Below are 23,041 nucleotides of genomic sequence, written 5' to 3'. Positions count from 1 at the left end.
GTTAAACATAAAATTTACAGTAGAATGCACAGTTGTCAAAATAGTTTTGCATTTATTATGACCATGTAGTCACATTGGAAACTGTAGCTAGTATGTATGACACATAATCCAGTTCTGCCATGCTCATCCATATTCTCAGGTTTTTTTTTTTCCTTCTCTTTTTGTTGTCAGAGAATGAATAACAGATGGAATATGTCTCAAAGCTGAAACCCTATAAATATGGTACTATTTTTTAGTCAGTATTTGATCATATACAGTATAATACAATAGCAGGGGGATTGATAATAGTCATATTTATTGTTTGCAGTTATTTGTATTTTACATAGACTTGGTAGAACAAAGACTCTGTACATTTCAGGAGAATGAGGCACTCTTTACCTAAACCACAGCTTTATGTTTCTGAGTATGCATAAAACAGTAAGTAAAATATTTTTCTACTAATTACTACTTTCATATAATTTTCCAGGAAAATTATGATGCTGGCGGCAAGGCTAAGTGAAAATTTTGATTATGTCATTTCTACTGTGACCTACAATAATGTTGTGTATGACTATGACTGTCATATAGTATTTCGTATATTTAGAGTAGCTCCAAGAAACAACGCTGTTTAAAAATAACTGGGTTTTGAGTGAAACTGTGGGTTCAAGTGTGGCACTAGGTGCCTGACACTGGCACTGAATACTGCAGTACCTCCCAAATAAAATGATCAGAAACCAGGGGTAATAAAAGATTGTCATCTGATGCCAGTATCTCAGCGTGTTAGTTGTGTGCATTACAAGTCCTTCTATTTAAGCACACTGCTTTAAAGTTACGACATGAAAATACCACCATGGAATCTGTGGTTTGTCAGAATTGTTATATTCATGTTGAGTCAGGCTGATGCTCCCCATGACTGCTTCTTCCTCCTTTGGCATAAAACTGAAGCTTTTACTGATGCTATTGCATGTGTTTCAATGAAAGACACACCTTTGCCGTCAGAAGTACCATAAGGGTTGTGACAGGAATTCTTGCAAATGAATAAATAAATAATGACGTAGCTAGGGGTGTGACCAAACAAGGAAGTAGTCTTAATTTTCCACCGCAGTACCGCAGTGAAAAGAAGGTGGAGCGATATGGACGTGGCGATGCTGGCAGGCACGCGATAGGCTCCTCGCCTTATCCCCGTAAACTACTAACATGACATCTCAATGCTTGTCTCTCCGTGAACAGTTCTGGTCGGTATTGTGCTGGACTGCCAGCATTTGAGAATAGCCCTGGTAAATGAGACGGTGGTGGGTCAAGTTCAGTGGGAGAGGGTCCGCGCCCTTTGCTTTTATTTTTACGTTCTTGTGTTGTACTTAGCAGAAACAAAAGGAATAAGCAAACCATAACAAACGTAGTCCTCCGTATGTCGATAGTCTACATTTTATTTGCATTTTATCAGTGAATAGTTATATTGCAGTTTTACCTTTAAATGCAAAAAACGATCGGTGGACGTCAGGCACTTTTCAAGGAAATCAATCGAACACTCAACCATCCGAGGAGCGATTTATTATTACCAACGGAAGATCGAACATGTTCGAAACAAGAGGAATCCCATTCATTCTCTTAGACATAGCGTGTCTTATACTTGGTATGTACAAAGGGGGTTATGTGTTTACAAACGAGCTACATGTGATTTTGTGTTTTATTTGAACGCTTTAAGCATGCTCCTTGACAGGTTCATTCTTGTTACGTGTTACGTCAAGACAAAGGGAGTGGTCATGCTTTGGTCGCTAGTTGCTTTAAACTCTTCTTTTTTCCGCATACAAATTGTGACGGCTATAAGCACTATAAAATATTATCAACCTTATATTGGGGCATGCACGTAGTTTTGAGAATAAATCAAATATATTATTTAGACATAACCAAGAAAAGCCTAATCTAATGATCAGTGTCTTTAGTGTTATTGCTGTGCTATCGTAGGGAGAGTGTTATACAATTAGCTAGTTTGCGTGAAAACTAAATAGCGTGCTTTTTTGAAACAGACGATCAGGTGGAACGTGTCGTGCCTAAACCGTGACTGAGTCTGCGTGCATGTTAAGGGAAGCTACATGTGCTGCCCGGTGATGTATAGCGGTTGCGTACCACGAACTCGCATATTATTTGATATTAATCTTCAAGTAACCTAGGCTATGCTATATTCTGAAATCGTGTTGCAGTTTCGGAAGAATTTAAGTTGCTTTGGGCAATGATCGTGTAACTTGTAACTTGCTCTTGTGGCTGCATCCTGTCAGACCTACTCCGGTTTAGAGTAGTTTAGAGTATTTCTAAACAGCTGCGAATGGTTATGTAGGTTATTTCTATGTTGCCAATTCGTCTCTGTCATGGAATCCAGTGCAAGCAGACATTTGATAGGTCTACAATGTTTAAAATAGCCTTAGACAAACTCAACGCTCTAACTATGAATAAAACGATGATAATGACTACCCCTTGGATGCTTCAAATCGTCACGCTAGATTGTTAGATGAACGTACGCATGCTTGGTTTTACTGTGGCAACAACCAGTAACTGGAGATATTCTTTACTTCGCTTTGTATATTCATTAGTTATTTTAGCTAATTAATACAACGTGTACATTACACGATTTTCTGAAATTTCATGGACATGCTTAGCAATGTTTAGCGCTTCAAAAATGCACCCTTCGTCTTTATAAAGATCGAGATTGCTTCCGTGGTAATAACAGATGGGGCAGTGGAGCACAGTAGGCTAAGGCTACATGATTTCGCTGCAAATGAATCCACTGTGTGGCTGTCCGTTAAATTATTCAGATATGTCTTAACGTCAAGTGATTGTCTGTCTGATTCTCTGACACCAATGACCACACCACGGTAACAGCCATCGCACCACAGTAGGCTATTCAAGTATGGTTGCACGCAGATAATTTATAATTAATGCTGGTGACATGGAACAGCTTTAGTTTAGTAATGCAATCCAAAATGTTTTAGTTTATGAAATTGACGCAATATGTGGAAGATCCTTCCAAGCGTTTCAAAACTCATGACTACATTAGAACTACACCCCCTTACCCGTACCCCCCACTATCCTTCCCAACAGTTTGTATCCATGTAGATCGATTATCATGGTTGTTTATGAGAGGTCATAATGAGATAATTTATCTGCTGTGATTCAATAACAGGAGTCCATAGACTGGGTCTGTTATGAACAGAAAGTGAAGTTGGATAAATCTTATAGGCTATATATTCCCCAGGGTAAACTTCCCTAACCAAACCCATATGGGCAGTTTTACGTTACTGCATATAGGCATATTGCCAAGGGCCATTTATCTGAATTGCTTTACTTCCCATGCATCGTATGAGCAAAATCAATACGGTGTGTGTGTGTACACACGTGTGCTTGCTTTGCCTACATGCGCAAGTCGGTGTTCATAGGATTTTTCCAGATTTCCTGTGCAGTTGACCTTACAGTATATGGTAACAGGTATTTTAAACAATTAAAGCCCTTTGAATCGTGTGCATATTAAGCATAAGATATAATTTTGTCTTTAATTAGTACAGTCAAAATTATGTTTATGGGGCGTGAAATTGAAATGCCTGTACATCAGTGTGCCCAGGTTGAAAGATAAATTGATGAGTTAGGTCAAATGGTAAATCGGTAGGTAAAATGACAGACCACATTATTAGCTGTCCAAAGGTAAGAAAAGAAGTTCAGTATTGGTAGTTAATTGTACACGTTGAAGAGCCTGGGAATTTGCTGAAAAGCCTATCATGTCCACCAAAAGGGTTAGTTGAGCTACAGTTGATGCTATGCATCTTTCCAGGGCCAATGTCGGGCCAGTGGGATTTTATATGAGCACAATTCTCCGTGGAAACTCTTCCACTGTTTCCAAGTTACTTGGTTTGGAAAAAAGCATGTGATCTGCTAATGAAATGCACCATGCTCTAAAAGCAGACAGAATGAACCTATTTCAAAAATAAATTCCTGTGTCTGTCCCAGTCTAAGTGAATGTGGCGATGGGGTCAAAGTTGAATTGTATTGAACTTTGACCCCATCGCCAGCTCAGTTGTCATGACAATATTATTAGAGAATGTTCTAATTTCCTGTAATTATTTTTAGCTATGTGTAAAGTCATCAACTAGCCTAACCTTAACAAAAATAAAATGGAAGACCATGCATTTGTTGAGAGTTTGATAAACAAAACTGTGTTTCCATGCCTGTATGCTGGCGACTGGCGGACTACAAAGATGCCATTAATGGCTCCACTTCGGCGGTGTGTTTTTCTGGGTTACGTGTTTATACATTATATATTAGCAAAAGCATTCAATATCAAAGTTCAGCAATAATGGAATGTTGGTGATAATATAGCAATATCCTTCAGCCAATCATACATTGCCTGAACATAAAAAACTGGATATGTGTCAGTTTTGTCAAGCGGGACGTAGTCTTTGTTGAATTTCACCTGTATCACATTTGGCCTTGAGCAGTAATTCTTATCCAGAGCAACTTACATTGTTGACACAGTTACACATGTCAGGGATTGACCGAGAGCCAAAATACAGTCCCAGGAGGGACACCTATAGTGGATACAAGGTTAAACAAGGTCTTTGTGGCTAGGAATGCTCATTACAGCTGTGAGGGCCACCTGACACCTTATGTTATGCGTCAAGTTTGTATCAGCAATCACCATGCTCTCCCTTGCACTCAAAAATGATATTTTAAAGTGCACATTACAAACTTTTGCAGGAGCCTGCACACTGAAGAAACCAGCCAAAACAGTTGTGCAAGATGTCTCTTCTGCATTTGTAAACAATAAAAAAACAGTATAAAATGCACTTTATAATTTTGAAAAATTCATTTTGGAATGTTAATAAGTTCACCTTGTGTCAAGAAAAGGACAACTATCTAAACCCCATGTAAATTTTAGACTACTATTAAAAGATGCATGAAGTTAAGACATTCCTCCCTCTTTTCCAAGCCAAATATTCATTCATACTATCTTTTTGCAATGACATTATAGATTTTAATAATTTCTCCATGGGACAAATATAGAGTTTATTATCTTTCAATATACTTAAGCATATTTATATGTCAATGCTTAAAATTCACTTATTCTGTCATCGTAATCTGTTATCTTTTATCTGTCTGGCTGCTATAAAACATTGCTCATAAAAGACTACATAGTATTGCAATCCACAATTTATTGCTTCATCATGTCTCCCTACAGTTGCTTGAAATATCACATAGAATTGCAGGATAGCATTTTAGTGCGTGCTAAAAAAGGTGTAAAATTGGACAATGCTGACTCTGGGTATTATTTTCAGTATATGAGCTAGCTATAGCTTTTTGAACTTTGCCCAATGTACCATTTGCCATGTGTAGGTAGAATGTGCAGACTGTTCCCAATGTTTCATCTCAGGCCAGTGACAGCTAACTGGTTTGTGGTACAACCCTCCTCTTTAAGTGTATTATAGCACATTGGACAGAACACCAAATGGAATTCTTTCACACACGTGATGTGGCACACTGAGTGTCATTTATTTATTCTAACAAGCCAAAGAAAAAGCCTTCAGTCCTTCCGCTGTGGTTCTATACAAATTCAATTAGTTCAGTCGTTGGAAAAGGAACTGGGGAATGTATGGGATGTGACAAGCATTCTTTTGCTAACTTTCATTCAAATTAATTGGCTATCAGCTGACAAGGAACACACTGTATGTGCTGTGAAGTGCTAGATTAAAAATGAAAGCACAGAGGAATCCTCTGTCCTGACTGAGTGAAACATGGTGTGTGAATTTGCGAACCAAAGAAAAGTACCATCTTATTTTTTCACAGCTAGACAGTAGTCCCCTTGTAATGCCATGTATTAGCTAGGTGGATCCAAGGATCCCAGCGCTACTGTACATTCAAATTAACAGCACAAAAAAATAATAATAATAAGATTTGCGACCATAAGATATAGCTAAGACTAGTTTGGCTTAGAAATTTTAGTGCTGAAACGCTGAAAGCACATGATGATTCATTGTTCTATTTGAGTCCTGCTCATCAGTCTTGCTCATCAGACATCAGAGGAAGTGATCTCATGCATAATCTTGTGTGTAATTTATGAAAATATAATTCATTCATTAATCTTGTTTAAGGTCCCGTGGTACTATTTTTGGTTGCAGCATTTTACTTCAATTGGGCTAAATGTGGTAGAAATAGTGAAGCTTTTATAAGCCGCTATTATTAATTTTAAGGCAACTGTGCATTTTGTTTATCAGCACATCTAATATGTAGCTATACGATGTGTAGAATATCACACTAATATCCATTCTGATCTGTTATATTTAATTTTACAACCCATATCTGCAAAGTGGGGGGAGCTAAATTACTATCAGTCACTGACTGGTCTTTCCTTGATCTGAAAAGTTATTTTTCTTACCAACTCCTGTAGCTTATCCAAGCCATCATTTCAGTCTCCAGTTCTCTGTGTTATATACATGTGTGTTATATATGTGGTAAAACTACCTATACAGATGCATCAGATACCAGAAAAAGTAACAGGAGGATTTTTTTTTTCATGGATCCACTGCCCACTGTCCTCTGAGTAGCTATTTGAGAATGCCTATTCTAACAGCTATGTGGCTCTACAGTGCCCACCCCTTGTGAGGAACTTTTCAGCAGAATTGTTAATGTGTGTAACCTGTTTCCATCCACAGCTGGGTTGCCCCTGGCAGCATTTAACCTGGGCAAAATAAAGCCCTATCAGAGGGGATTTTTCTGTAACGATGACAGCATCAAGTACCCGTTCCATCCCAGTACAGTCACCTCCACCGTGCTGTACACGGTGGGCTTCTCCCTGCCTATATGCTCTGTAAGTAATCTCCACCGGTCTCTGGTGTGGGAGAGGCAGAACGAAGCATGCTTACACGTGCGAGGCTCCAGTGAGTGAGCGCCATGGCCTCCCTCCATGACCGAGCCACCGTGGAAAGCCATGGCTGTCACTCATGGGCTGTCTCATGGGGATCTGTCTGCCTCTGTGTCTTTTGTTGCAATGTCTCTGTCTAATGAATCATGCGCGATCTGGCCTATCTATATCTGTAACGTGAGACTGACTAATAGAATGTGGTGAGGTACACAATGACTAAGCTGCGGTGATGGGGGTCAAAAGAACAGAGTGCTTCTGCAGTACAACTCTATTGTTGCTCTACCTATAAAATTTGGCAGTTAAGATGACTTAAACTCTGTACTTTGCTAATGATTCAGGGAACGTTATAAGCTTGTTGTGTGCATTCATCTATTATGCAGTTTACACGTTATTCGCCCTCATCATCTAACAGTTTTTTTGTTTTTTGTTTTCTGATAGAAACTTTACATCTAAATGCAGGCTGGGTGTCCTCTGTCAACCACTGGAGAGATTAGATGGCTAATACTTCTGAAACTGCAATGGGAGCTCAGTCAGTCAGTAGGGTCATTTGTGGTTTTCATCAGCAGTTGGTGCATTTCTAAACAGTTATTAATTTAACACTGGGTTGTCATTGCAAATGAAGATTCTACAGCTGTAGTATGAAAAGCTATTCCTCAGATTGTCATTCAAAAAAGAACTGTTTCAACTGGGCATTTTGCCAGCACACAGGTACTATTAGAACCATATACTAATCAGTCTGAGCTAAAAAAAAATAATGCCATATTTTTATATCAAATGTTCAATTATGTTTTGTAAAACCTCTATATAAAATCTGGAAACAAAAAATAAAACAATTAGTAATAAATTAGGTTGACAATTGTAATTTTCATTCAATTCATATGTTTTTGATGTAACACAACACTTAAAATTTAGCACTGATTATCAAGGGCCAGGGGAAGACTCCCTCTAGGCAAATAAGTTACTGTGTGCCCTCTAGTCCGATATCGAATGAAGTATGATTGAGATAAAGAATCGCTTTACCCTCTTACAGGAATTTCACAAGGTGGGATATTGTCTCTCACACTGGGGAAAAAGACACGGTGGCCAGACAGATTATTGTACCCAGTGCCAATTTCTCAGTTGGATCAAAATTGTGAAGGGGTGTATATTGTATTTATATCAAAATTGTCCTCGGATATAAGCTTCTGCACATTACAGTACAGGACATTTTTTGTTATTTTAATGCATAGCTTTACTGTCCACAGCAGAATTAAACATTGGAACACATAAACCCTCTGTTCTGCTGTGGCCACATGAAACTATGCAAAAGGGGAAAAAAATGATAGTCAGGATGAAATCGTCATACAAGCAGTATAGGCACAAGTAGTATTTCATATGTTAACCATATAAACGTGCGTTATGCGCTTATGTTCTACATGTTGACACACTTCATCGTGAAGCTTGCAATACACGTTCCAATGAAACGATATGCCTGAACACAAGAGGAAATATTACTTTGGGCCTAGACAGAGCATGCACTTATTTGTTCAAGCACTTAGCGTGTTTAAGCACATATGACAACTCACCATGGTGAGTGCAGCAATTGAATTAAATGATAGCTGATTGACCCTGATGAGCCATATGCCAGTAAATGGGTGCTCCCTTGGGCCTGCCTCTACCACTGATTTAAATACAAATTATTATCGTAGATCTGGAAAACAGAGTTAGTATCTCTTTTGCATAAAAAACATCTGATATTATAAACATCTGATAATGTTTTTCTAGAACACATAGTTACTGACTTGATTTGAAGTGGTCGATAGAAATTCAGTATCATTTTTCCAATGTCAGAAGCAGAAGTCGTTACTGTGCAACTTTATCCCCCGTGGTTGCGTGGCCAGAATCTTCTCTCATTACCTCTGTCAGTCGGGCTTTTGGACAGAAGTTCAGTTGATTTGCATGCAGACCTGCTGACAGTTTCTGCTACTTCTGTGAACCCCAAAAGGCCCTTGTCTGCAAGGTTCTCCTCCTGCACTCACGTTAATGAAAATCTAAAATAGCCTTACAAGAGCTGGGTTACAAAATGTCTTTTTTCCCCACAAAAAAAAAAACATTTAAAAAATGCAGAAATCACTCGTAGCTTGTGGCAGTTTATGTCTGTTGAGGACCCCAGGATTGTAATATTAAAACTGGTATGCCGTTTTGCAGCCGTGTTGGAGACAAGTCAAGTCAGTGGTACTTTTAATGCAGCTGTTGTGGGTAAAGACTGAAATTTTCACTGGGAGATCTCTTTACATAACTGTGAAAGGTCTGTATTGACAAAATAGATCTGCTTTTGTTTGCCAGGGATTTCTTGAAAACTATAATGTGGACTGTCCCCTTTTTTCAGGGGCTGTCTGTTGACATTTCTGTAAATGACGGGTTTTAGTTTGTGTGGTTTTCAGCTGCTAGGATTTTCACTATGCTGTTATTATGGCTGTAGACACATAGTCTAACTTTCATGGAGGCATTAGATTTGTAAGATTAAAGAAATTTAAACATTTTATTTAATTATGAATATACACTTCTCATGTGTAATGATATAATTGATTGTACATTGAGCTGTATTACTTTAAATTTGAGTTCAGTGCTTCAAGCATGTTATCTTATAGTGAATTGATTTTGTTGAAGAAACTGTGTAAATGTGGACAGTAAACGTTTTTTAGTGTTTGTTTGTAACGAAATAACAAATCTTGCGTAAAATCATGTTTAATGCATTTTCTGAATAGCTTCAGCTAATTCTATTAAACACTTGGTGTTTCCACTGTCTGCAAAACTTTTAATCAATTGTAAATATTTATAGCATTTGTCAATGTGCTTATAATGTGATCGCTAGTTAAAGAATGACACTTAAGCGGTTAACTTTGCATGCGAGGGCTGGGTCTTCTGTGCTTAATGGTTACAGAATGTGGTTTTACTGAAATCTCACAAACAGTGCTACAGAGCATACATCACTGGGTGTTTTCTCTTTTCTTTATTTCTGCTGTCTGTTACATGAGAGAGAAGCAAGCAGCCTGTGGTCTGCCTCTCTCACTATGAGTGAACACTGTGCTTTTCATATTATTTTAATAAAATGTCACGTCCTATTGTTTGTTTTCTGTGGTTTTTGGCTTTCCACAGAAAGAAAAGCTCAGCTAGGGGATTTCACAGAGCCGCCTTAACCTGATGATTTGAGCGGTTCCTTTTGTCTGTTTTCAGTAACAAGCACCTATGGCTACAAGTTATTTACTCGTATGATTTTTAGGTGTCACTATGACTACAAGCTGGTGAATTTGAAGAGTTCCGTTACCGATAGGGCAGTTGCCAGAATCACATAGGCAAATATTTCCTTGGTTTTTGACTAAGCTGTTTTTCCTTTTAATTCTCCCAATTTTCCAGTTTTTTATTTAAATCATTGCAACTTCATTAAGACAAAAGCAGTAACAGTAAGCCTGCTAACATGACTGGTGATAGCCTACATGCCTAACATTTTTATTTTCCCACATTTCAGTAATATTTGTCACTGTTATAAAGTTAATTTCAGAAAACAGACCTGTGATTTTTAAAATGTGCATGCAATAAGGCCTGGTGAAGAGTAGTACACATTCTAGTGAAGTTCTTACAAAAGCCTACAGCATAATCAAGTTCCTTAGCAGATATGAGAGAGACATTGAGTATATCATGTTTGAAGTAGCAAAGGAACCTTAATTAGCAAAGGAGCCTGTTGGGTAGTATAAAAAGAAGAAGCAGACGTATTAAACCCAGAATAAATATATTTGTGTATTCATAGTTAAGTTGGGCCTCCGGTTGACTCCCGCGGTAAGCGCTCATTCCAAAGCAGAAGTGTGAGCCCTGCAACTAAGTGTTCAATGGTCAGCATTGGCGAGGCAATTGGCCTCACCGAGGATTGAGAGGCGGTAAGCTGGTGTAAGTGCAAAGACTGTTGCGGGTACAAAACCTGTTGCCTTCCCCTTCCGGTCGATCCCTTATGGGATAAAACACTATCACATAACTTAACCTTTGGTACTTTGTTTTGCTCATTTGTACGTACAAGTTACTGGTACTTTTGTTCACTTAGCCTGTATGTAGCTGTATTAACTATGAAGGATGAGTGCACAGTGGACTGACCCTTGCCTCTGGTGTTAATTGGAACAAATGTTCCTATTAACTATATATTCCTATCATAGCTGTTCAAACTTAGCTGTAGCTAAATGCATTTAAATACATTAGCTAACTGCTAGGCCTACCATACAGGCTTTCCTACAGTTCACTTGCTTTAGATAACTACTTTGCTTACAGTGCTTCAGCCAGTAGGTGAATAATGGTAAGAATGTCTAACCCAGATCCTACATGTTTGCAGTGCGTTAGCCAGCAAACTAATAACGGTAAGACAAACCCTTTAAAACCCAGATCCTACGTGAATAGTTATGCGTGCTTAGCGTTGTTTCCAATGATGGGTCGATATGTACAAATTACACTTGTTCCGGAAACTGGACCAGAGGTGGAAGGCAACAGGTTTTGTACCCGCAACAGTCTTTGTTCTGACACCAGCGAGTTCTGTTGGTCTCATCGCTCTCTAATGGCCGCCTTAGTTCGGACACACAAACAGAATATGCTGACCTCGTCATCATCCGATGACATGGTCAGTATGATTAGTGGTGGGTTTAACGTGAAAAATAGCGAGAATAGTCACATGAGTCGAAGAAGCCGTCTCCTCCTCACATCGGGAGCACAGAACTCTAAACTAAACTAAACTAAAAAGGAAGCTGCCTTCTCAAAACGGCACTTTTTCCATGGCCCAGTTTTTTCCCCCTCTGATTAGCCGAAGTGACGTGTCACAAGGGCTTGGTCATTTTGTCCCTTTTTTACAGTGTTGACTGCCACTGTAATTTTTACACAGGGACAACTGCTAAATTACACTAAATTTGCTATCATTAACAACCAGAGGTATAGGAGATAGCACACCCGTTGATAATACTAGAAGTAGCTTGATGCATATTTTGAATAAAATTAGCCTGACACATGTATACTTCACAGCACTAAGAATCCTACAGTAAATAAAAATAAAATAATCAAATAAAATTGCGAGCAAAGTAGCCAAATGGCAAAGCATGTTATTAATAATGTATATTAGCTCATAACCTTGTAGTCTCCAAACTCATGATGGCTTGCTTAGGAATTAGTAATTTACATTGACATTCTGGAGGAGATGTTGATTCTCTCTGTTTCTTGGCATATGAGTCCAGCCACTGCTATTTCCTATTTCAAACCAAACACTGTGGCATTCACCACAGTGGATGCAAAGAAAAACTATCTGTGGGTAAATCCCACACATTTGTTGACTAGTTTGAAATTTGAGGTCAAGCCTGGAGAGTTTGTCCCTTGAGAGTTTACAACTAAGCCATGATCTTGCATGGCCTTGCAGTGCTATGGGAAAATTTAATTCCCACAGCCTACATTCTTCATCCACTTTGGTTTTTATATACAGTATGATGAAGAAAACAGAGGCGTGATTCAATTATAATAATGCACATAAATCACAACTTCAACAATAGTTTTGCTGCAGACCTCAAGGAAATAAAATATTATAGTACCATTTATACAGTATAGTGAAATGCTGTATGCTTTGCTGATTTGTCCTGTTTTCTCTAGTTACGCCTACTTGTTCAGGACAAAGTCATACAGAGACAAATTCAGGACTGAAAAAAGTTGAATTAGGTTAACCACAGACAATTATTTCTGTTCAGGCTTCATCAGTATTTAATCTATTTTTTGTTGTCTGGGCTGCTACAGTATGTGCACATCTACAGTTAACACAATTTTTTCATCAGGCAAGCTGGGCGGAAGTACGTGCCTAAAGTACTTTCTTTAACCTACAGTGGTCATTTCTCATTGTTCTTCTCTGTTTGAATACTAATTGCCCTCAAATGAGGAGTCTAGTAACAACATGTGGGTGTGGAGCCTCCTGTTAACTGTTCTCTATTCTCTTATTGCTTTTGCTAGCTGGACTCCCATTCACAATACTCACACTGCTACACAATCCATTCAAACGAGGATTTTTCTGTAACGATGATTCAGTCAAGTACCCCTTTAAAGAAGACACCATATCCTATCAGTTGTTAGGTGGGATAATGATTCCCTGCACAGTGCTTGCTGTAAGTCATTTTGCTTTGCCTCCTAAATGTGCCATTTCTGCTCTGTCTGCTCATCTGCTGTTGTATGAACACCATCGCTGCTGGTGGCGTATACCTCAGCATTAAATGCAATGTACCTTACTATGTAGTGCTTACTATACCCATATCATTCCTCTGCTGTCTTTGCACAACAACAGGTTCATCCACATTAAAAACAAATGCATAACAAAATAATGGTGTCAATGAGACACAAATAAAAGGCTTATAATTAGGAATGATCTGGAAAATGGCCATATTTGCAAGGTATGAATCCATACAGCAATGCACTCTGGGCCCATCTGATAACATTTCCGTATGCATTTATTTCTCATGTGGAGAATTCTGTTCTACTCTACACACCTAACATTGTACTTCTCTGGTACCAGTTGACACACTGCAAATCGACCTGATAATGGTGGTTATGATCTTTAAAGTTACAAAAATTTTGTCACCGCTAGAATTTAAACGAATCTCTTCACTATTCATATGCTTGAATTGACTGAGAACAAGAAAACAAATATAAAACCATTTACAAGTAAGCACCTCACACTAGAAAACAACTACCGTGAGGTCCATAATGTTACCGTAAAACAGTTTTTACAGGTACACTGCTATCCTTGCAACGTGGCCTCTTTTTCCTCTTTGGGGAGTTGCTTTGTTCTTGTCTGTGGTGAGAAAAATGTAAAGAGAAGGATGGGTAATATGAGATCTACAACCGAGTTTCTGCACATTTGCAGTGTGAATACTTGCACCAAGATGAAGTAATAAAGAAAGCGAAAACAATGGCAGATTACAGATTACTTATAAAATTATGTATGCACTCATATAGGCTACATCGATCTAATGTTAAATTCTTGTTTTTCCTTTTCTAGCACAACATTCCTTGTGCAAAAATAGCGCAACAAATATAAAAACAACTCTCACTTCTCAACCATTTTCCTAGACAAAGACTAAATGGACCTGAACTGAAGCTAATCCAATCATTTAATCTCTGCACACTGTTAACATTTAGAATATTTTGCATTTCAGATGTGTTATGGAATCTGCCAGTGTTATTGCACCATATGCTTTATTCGGTGTCTGGAATGGTAACGATGTTAGGCTGTCCCTACGTTATTTTCCTCCCCACTTTTGAAGGGTTGTGATGAATAATTTGGTATCATGTCTTAAACTCAGTATAACTAATTTACGCCTTAGCTGATATCGAATATTGAAAAGCAAGAAATAGTTTCTGAGTCAGGGGATTTTAATTATCTTCCATTTTGTCATGCTTTGACATCAGTGCCTCTATAATTAATGAGCTATGATGTCATGGATTAAATATATAAAATTTTCAAGTCATTGTTCTCAGTAAATAAGACTATAATGCATAAACCGGTAGAATTTTTAATTGTTCCCATAACCCATTTTAATGCCCTCTTTTTTTATTAATTATTATTATTTATTAGCAAGAGGCTAATGCAGAGCAAATATTTACATAAATCAGACTCCACACAGTGTGAAATTTCATACCTATGTATGTGGGGTCTCTGTGTTATTGTGTGACCAATAATTGTTATTGTGTGACCAATAGCAGTTTTTTAAAGGCAATGCAACAATTTGAAATGATAAGCTTCTGTAATTTAGTGGGCAGTGGGAGCTGGAACACAAGTGATTGTGGGTTCACTTTATTTGTGTCACAAGAAATGTTTGATGCACATCCATCTCCAGCTGTGTCTTTTTTAAGTAAATCAGTGATGGCTGCATTGTGAAGTACCACTTGAATTTTCTCTGTCTCCATACGGTTTGCTTTCCTGTCATTGCTGCATTGCAGATGTATGATGTAGCCAAATTCAGTGGACACTCAGTCACGGCCTAATATTTCATTTTTTTGCTAATTGTTACCTACTGTCTCTTAACTGGAATTTGTAACTGAAGTGTTGGCAACATTTTGCATCGGGATTCCTTGATGTTGGCATAATGGTCATTTTTATTGGGTGATACCAAACATTATTTGTTCAAAATAAATTTTGATAAAATTGGAGAACTCTTCTGGTAGGGTATATTTGTGTAAAATGTTGCCAACAAAAGCATTACTCAATAAGTGATGACTGTTTTGGCAAGTTCTGTGCTTCATATATGAATGAAACTGAATGATGGTGGCTGGAATTTGTGGCATTAATCCATGTTCACCCATCTCATTCTTACAGATGATCTTTGGGGAGTGCCTTTCAGTGTATTGTAAGCGTGTCAATTCAAAGTCATCTTTTGGCAATAGCTATGTGGCCTGTGTTTATAAGGCAGTGGGCACTTTTTTATTTGGTGCTGCTATGAGCCAGTCCCTGACTGACATTGCCAAGTACGCGATCGGTCGGCTGAGGCCACATTTCTTGGATGTGTGCAAGCCAGACCAGTGGGACCAGATCTGCAAAGTCGATGTCTACGTCGAAGATTTCAACTGCACCGGCGACAAGACCATGGTCAATGAGGGCCGGTAAGTGATGCTGAGATTGAAAATATTTTCCATAAATCTGATAAAATTGTCTGAATTTTTTCTTCAACTTAACTGTAGAAAGAAAAGCTTCCTTATACACTATATGGCCAAAAGTATAGTGTGTAAGGACACCTACATCTCATCCAAAATTATGGGCATTAATATGGTGTTGGTTCACCCTTTTCTGCTATAACAACCACCACTCTTCTGGGAAGGCTATATACTAGATGTTGGAGCATTGCTGTAGGGATTTGCATTCATTCAGCCATAAGAGCATTAGTGAAGTCTGGCACTGATTGGGCGATTAGGCCTGGCTCGCATTTGGCTTTCCAATTGATCCCAAAGCTGTTGTATGCGGTTCAGGTAAGGGTTCTGTGCAGGCTAGTCAAATTCTGTTGCTGTAACATTAAGATTCGCCTTCACTGGAACTAAGGGGTCAAGCCCAAACCATGAAAAACAGCCCCAGATCAAGGGGTGTCCGGATACTTTTGGTTGTAGAGTATGTGTAAAGGTACAGGTACTGTATGTTTAGATTGCATTTTATAAGCCATATCTGCACACAAAACAGGATAGTTATAAAATCACTATTAACTAATTTTATAGTGACTCCTGAAAAGCAGTGTACCTGGTTTCTACCAGTGTCCCTGTGTTGCCATAGTTACGGAGTGTCGGGGGGCTGGGTTTATCATGATCCTTTAGAACAAGAACATTTATGTGGCCGCAGGTCTAACTCACGAACTAAACAGACATGCATTTTGAATTTTATATTGATCTGCTCTTTGACCAGTGTGATCACTCTCACATAATTCTTTAACCAATGAGCAGAATTCCAATCTTAAACAAAGCTGTTCACTTCATCTCCATGCACACAATGCTAAGTGTCCTTTCGCCTTTTTGAACTGTGAAAGATGCCAGGCTGCCCCCCACAATTATTTTACATTTGCACAAAGACAGAATAACAATTGAAAGGAAAGTTAAACAACTGAAATTCAATTTTTAACTTTTCTCCCTTCAGTAAATAATTGCATGACAACATTCAGTAATTTTGCCCATGTTGGGATGAGATAGCTTTTTAAGAAAAGAAGTAGTAGAACTAATGTGACTGGAAGTGACAAAACATGAAACTAATTGCGTGCCTCAGAGCCACAATGGTTTTTCATGAGAGAAGCAAGACTAAGGCCTCGTCCACATCCTGTTCCATCTACTTTCAGTGTTCTTCTGTTAAAAATCTTGAGCAACACTTTTTAGCTAGCAAGATTTAGTTTTTTTTTTTCTCTGTGTTTTTTTTTTTCCTTGTCATGATACCTATTTCCAGTATGCCAATTAGAAACAAATGCACAAGCACATTAGTCAGGGTGGAGTGCTTAATGAACACACTCAGATTATTCTGTGAACTTGAATCACACAGTTTGGAATTCAAGTCTGTACAGGGTCATACTTATAGAAGGTGTGGTTCCTATAGCTACTGTAATATAGGAAGATAAATCTGACTCATGTTCTCAACTGTTTCAATGAGTGTGGGAGTCATTCGTGGAACGAGTAAATCAAGCATGGCTCAAAAGCTGCGGTTCTGAATAAACCAGGATGATCTTGCAGCCATCCAAGAATTGAGCATTGGAAACCGAAGCTCAAGGATGGTGCCATGTTGCTGTCTAAAATTACAGGTTTCCTGGAACTGAAAATGTATACCCAACCAGTGTTACATTCCAACCCTTGTAATGAAACGGGCTTGAATCTTTTACACATGGTGTCATGCTGCTTTTATGCATGTTTCTTTTCTTTGGACCTAAAGTACAGTACATGCCATGTTAATGGACATTTGGCATTGCCCATGTGACTTGTGAGGCGTGACTGAGGCATGCATGCTGCTCTGCTGCTGGTTTTATGATTTATCTGCCCTGTGCCTGGGAAAGTTGACCAGTGGATAATATAATCCCGGCCTAATACTACAGCTGACATGTAGCTGACAGCAGCCCCCCCCCCCATTCACTACACGTATACTCCAGGTTTTAATTCAGCAGTTCCTTATCACAGCCATCTATGGGCGGATCCTCTACTTCCCTGCTTAAGTAAACAGGAAGGCCCTAAATCCGACAAATAATTCAGCCTCATTTTCTGGTACTGCTTCAACATCCCCTGTCGTGTTGGATTACAGACGCCAATGGATGTGACATTTTGCTAGGTTCAGTCGCCAGGAAAAAGGTGTGTGTGTGTGTTATTCTAGTGAACAATGGGGGGAATATATCAATCAACGACAATGGTGTATGGGGGTTTGTTTCTCCGTGACCAGTCAATGCAACTGCACAAACTCCCATATTCATTTTGTCTTTTGTTTTGCAGGCTCTCCTTCTATTCTGGTCACTCTTCCTTCTCCATGTACTGCATGCTTTTCCTAGCAGTAAGTATGAACTCTGAGAAAAATGTTTAATTAATTTACAATTGTTGGTCTGCCATCTTATTTAATGGTCGGAAGGGGAGAGGTCAGTTTCACTTTTGAAAATGTCTGAGGACAGTGGTCTTTTCAGCCCGGACAGAGAGATTTCCTTTCTGAGAACCGAGCAAAGACATGCACACTATACGCACTCACGGATATGTGAACGACATTGTCTGTACACAGATTCAAAGTGGTGTGTAGTCTCATTGTTCCTTTTATTGTGTGTCAGTTTCATTTATTCTAATTCATTGTGTTTCAAGGTCTTGTTTCTTGCCACAGAGGTTACTGACAGCAAGGCAATCCTATGGGCTTTTCACCTTTCTTCCTATAATGCCAGGAAGCACTGTGTTCATTTACTGACTGCAATGATGATAACAGAACCACCAATGAGACTATTTTTAACTGGCTGCTGATAACCTTAAAAGCACAAACTAATCAGGTTTTTTTTAGAAGTCCAAATAGCAATGCAAATAGTCTTCTGTTCCTAAGCAGTAGTGGCAATACATGGTATATGTTTGAAGGTGCTGTGTTACATTGCATTAAATTATAGTTGTTATATAATCAAGACACTATATGGAAAATTCTGCAGTTGTACATCACCTTGGAATTATGTATACAGTCACTTATTCATTCTGCTGCCATTATGCCACACAGGAAGCTGTATAATAGGATGAAACTATTGCCGAACATTCCTTTCTATTTATAGAGGAAATGTCCATCATTTCTGGTGAACTGAATGAACCAACCAGTGAAGGGTAGTGTTCTCTGACCAGTACCGTAGGTTAAATTTACACAATGTTTATGTGGTACTGGGGAAGGGGTGAATGTACGTTATAGCGATTTTGTTTTTTATACATCTGTATAGCCTGTACTAAGGAAAATCATAAAATGACATTAGAAGAGACAAACCTCTGCAGGGATTTAACCTTTAGAATTCAAATTATAAGAATACATTTTTAAAATATATATCTGTAAGTTCTTTAGTCATGGCTACTCAACCATTGCCTTTATCAAACATTTTGTCTCTCTTCTATTAACGTGAGCCTACTAACGGTTTAAAGAAGTGTATAAAACCAACTGGATTATATTTTTTGAGGACGGGACTATAGGTAGACCTGACTTAATGATCACAGTGCACTACGCAACGCAAAGAAAACTTCGCATCTATAAAGATTGACCTGCATTTGTGTTACATCACAGGCCATAATATATCACATGGTAATCCCAGGATTTAGCATAATAATACTCTGGCATTAATATTTATTTCTGTAGCAGTTGACCATATCCAGCACTATTTATATGGTTTACACCTGTTCACAGAATCTATTTATACATCTGGCCTTTTATTGAAGCAACTCAACTTCAGGAATTTATTCACAGGTACAACTGCACGGGTCCTTCTGAATGGAAAGTATCTCCTTTGGATTAGTATCTGTGTTTTAGGCACTGTGCCCCATCACACCACAGTAAATCCAACCTCATCTGATAAGAACATGGAATTTCTCTGTTCATGCTGTGGAATTATAGTGTCAGTGTGATGTGGCAAGTCATGTGTGCTTCACTGGCTCCATATGACAACTTTTCACACATTTATTGAACTTGCTCTGCGGGCTTGAGGTCATTGAAAAGCAAGCGTACAGTCTGCAGTGTGTTAGGTCTGGGCCAGTGGAAGAGGTTGTTTAGTTTAAATAAATGGTCTATTTTCAGATAAAGCATTTCCGATAACACAGCTGTAGGTTCTGTAACCAAGCAAAATGAACTTTTAAGATGTTTTCAGGGGTAACCAATCTTAGTTTTGGAAAGAGGATGTTTTTTTTTTTGTTTGTTTTTTTTTTCCTCGAGCTTTTGGGTTAGCTTCCTACTGAAGCAGAGGAGATAACCATGCACATCACATCACATCTAATCAGAGGCCATGAAAAGAAGCCTGATATTTGGCTTGGACCATTTGATTTTGCTCAGAAAAAAAGCTTGTGTCAGAGCATTTAAGTCAGCTGTATTGAATGAGACCATGGGCAGAGCGAAATGAACCCATCTCTCAAATCTTAAACATGAATAACTGCTCACACAACACCATGGAATGCAGCTGCAGTGTGTCTCTGCAACCTGATTAAAATTCGCTCAAGGCTCATTTTTCCTGCTGAATCCCTTGTAAGCTGTTGCACCAGTTGGCGCACATCCACTGATGAAGTCAGCTGGGGCTAAACCCAGATTCCACGTGCACACTAAACACTGCAAGCTTACTCCAGATCGCCCCCCACTGGGACGTGAAGTCATAGCACGAACAGAGTATCAGGTCAAGTCAGAAAATATGGCCTCATGCACAGCACTCGCCAAGTGTCATATTTCCTAGTAAAGAATTTTGCCTGTTGTTCTTCCCACCGCTCTAGTAGTACATAGAGGGACTGGATTAAAGTACACAGAATCTGGGATAATTTATGTTTTCATTTAGAGTAGGGTGTGGAATAAACACAATAGGCAGCCATTTAGTACTGTCCTTTTTACATATGTGTAATTGTGTGCATTAACGATTATTTCTGAAACGGTTAACAAAGAAGCAATGGAGAGCACAGTTTTAAGGAAAAGCACAAGCAGTTTTTATGAAGGAAACACTTACAGACATATCGAGCCACGTGCTTTCAGCCACCCACATACAATCCTTCGGTGACAATGCCAAAAGTTACAATACCTCTCTGTGGCAGAACGACAGCCTCACTCTGTCTCCTCTGACGGGGAGGGAAGAGTGTGTCTAGCCTGGAGAGCAAGCTGTGGAAGGGCACTGGCTGGCTGCTGAAGAGGCTGTGGTCAGACTGGGGTTTGCGGTAACCAGAAAGGCCCGGCTCAACGTGTTGTTTATTATGGGAGGGCTGGCTTGCGCGGCGGCTCCCGCCACAGCGACGGGGTTGAGAGGGAACAGAGTAGCTCGGGGCACTGCTGCCCTGCATCTCTGGGGCCACAGAGAGACCTTATTGAAAACAGGCTGTGAGGACGCCCACAACACCCGGCATGCGGTGCCCACCCAAGACACAAACAATACCAGGCGCACAGACTGCGCCATCCGACCTTTTGGCCAGTTGACTCCCATGGCAAAATGTCAGTCGGGGAGAGGCGAGATCGGACACAGCCTGCTCTCGGCATTGACGTCTTTCAGAGCCAGTACACTTGGATTTCCCTCTTAGGCTTACGATGTGAGAGAGGAGGTCTGTCGTTTCTTTCAGCCAGACCCAAATGTAAAAATGGCGTGACTGAATTGTTTTTGAAGGCAGACCTCAGTCTCCCTTTGCTCTGTTGCTTTTGGATAACATCTAAAAGGCAAATGTTGCTATTTGCATCTGGGAAGGAGGAATGAGCTCAACGGCGGCTGGCTTTCAGCTGGGGTGACGGCAGGAAGAGCAGACAGGCAGCACATCCAATCAGACAAGCTGCAGACCGCTTAAACGTCCATGTTGACTTTTCCAGCACGTGGCCCAGAAAACAAGGACTGTAAACCAGTATATGCATAAATGGTTCTCCTCTGTAAGGTGAAATCTAGAAGCAAACACTGATGTAGAACAAAATAGTACATGAACACGTACAGTTTAATGCTACTGAGAAAGAGCTAGATCTAGAAAGTGGTGAATACAGTATGTATTATGATGATGTATAAATACGTCAGCTAGCCATCTAAATACACTATGTATGCCTAACGGAACTGAACAGAAGATACCCTCCCAGACATTTTTTTGTTGTTGTTGTTTTTTGCTTATTTACTGTTGCTGAAGAAAATGGCTAAATATTATTACGCCGAATAAGATGTACAGTATATGGACTTGATTTGTGTCGTTCAGAAGCTGAAACTGCTCAATTCTAGCTGAAAACAATAAGGCTTATGATACTAAATTCATATTTACATATCCAGCATTGACTAATCTGCCGAACACAATGTTATTAAAGTAAAGCATGGGATGTTCGTCTCAGCGATTGACTCCATTCCCCCCCCCCGCCCCCCCAGCTTTATATTCAGGCCAGGCTTCAGGCCGAGTGGGCCCGGCTGCTCCGGCCCACCCTCCAGTTCTTCCTGGTCGCTGCCTCTGTGTACGTGGGCCTCTCCCGCGTGTCGGACTACAAGCACCACTGGAGCGACGTCCTCACTGGCCTGATCCAGGGAGCCCTGATGGCCATACTTATTGTGAGTATGCACCAGGGCTGTCGCCCTGGAAACAACGACTCTGCATCAACTTATCTGCGGTGATCACACAGTGGATTATATCAGTTGTGACAGTTTATTTTATTTTGTGATCCAACAGGCATGAGATTCGCCAATTTTATTCCATGCTCGCATTTGGGGGTTTAATTCTAGCGCCATCGCAGTTTCTGTACTGTCGTTCCATTACTATCAGTAACCCTTTCCCCCATCTGGATTCAAATGAAAAATGAATAGCACATTTCTTAATTAAAAATGTAAAACGTGCTACAGGAAAATTAAATGGGACAAATGGGTTTGTAGAATTATGAGATATAGGACAAATGTACAATTCCATTTGACACCTGTCCTCTGTCCACCTTGCAGGTTGTATTTGTGTCTGATTTCTTCAAAAAGCCAGTGGTGCCAGCAAAAGAGGAGGAAATACCACACACCAGTTTACAGGAAACCCCCACTAATGGAAACCATTTTGGCAGTAGCCACTAAGACAAGGAGGACTCAAGTGGACACCCTGTGAATGTAACCCTGCTTCTCACTCCCCAGACGGCATATACAAGTCTGGAGGCTGAACTCATTATGGACTATGTGTGATAATGTCAAATATTGCCTTGGCTGGACTGCTACTACTGCAACCGAAGCACCCTGTGTATTCCTTTACAATAAGCACCCATATTATGTACATGTGCTTGCGATGAAAACACCTCCATTTTAACTTTTTTTTTACTGTTCCATATATATAAAAGCAATATGCAAAATTATTTTTTATATTAAAATAGTTTTAGAATTTTATGTACAAATTTGTGTTTCGCGATTTTTGAAAAATTAAAAACCCACTATGCTTAGTAACACAAATAAAAAAAGTCAGCACATTTTTGTCCAGTCTTTTAATGAACACTTAAAA

The 23,041-nt window shown here is 39.3% G+C and overlaps 1 protein-coding gene across 3 annotated transcripts; it reads left to right on the top strand.

Annotated features, from left to right (window-relative positions):
• The first annotated feature begins 1,109 nt into the window (after positions 1-1,109).
• LOC118212415 (phospholipid phosphatase 1-like) lies at positions 1,110-23,009 on the top strand. Of its 3 annotated transcripts, none has more exons than XM_035390261.1 (6): positions 1,110-1,612; positions 12,884-13,035; positions 15,243-15,526; positions 17,867-17,924; positions 21,949-22,125; positions 22,507-23,009. In XM_035390261.1, exons 1-6 carry the CDS (start codon positions 1,555-1,557, stop codon positions 22,624-22,626), a joined length of 849 nt encoding a protein of 282 aa, XP_035246152.1. In that variant the 5' UTR covers positions 1,110-1,554; the 3' UTR covers positions 22,627-23,009. The 3 variants fall into 3 exon arrangements, with proteins under 3 accessions (XP_035246152.1, XP_035246151.1, XP_035246153.1); XM_035390260.1 differs by lacking the exon at positions 12,884-13,035 and adding an exon at positions 6,675-6,829 and having other exon boundaries at positions 1,117-1,612; XM_035390262.1 differs by lacking the exon at positions 1,110-1,612 and adding an exon at positions 6,691-6,829.
• The last annotated feature ends 32 nt before the right edge of the window (positions 23,010-23,041 follow it).

This window comes from Anguilla anguilla, chromosome 14 (genome assembly GCF_013347855.1).
Source record: "Anguilla anguilla isolate fAngAng1 chromosome 14, fAngAng1.pri, whole genome shotgun sequence".
In the NCBI taxonomy this organism is placed as follows: domain Eukaryota; kingdom Metazoa; phylum Chordata; class Actinopteri; order Anguilliformes; family Anguillidae; genus Anguilla; species Anguilla anguilla.
The sequence above is the reverse complement of the archived record's forward strand: the minus strand, read 5'-3'. Positions and strand labels throughout refer to the sequence as shown.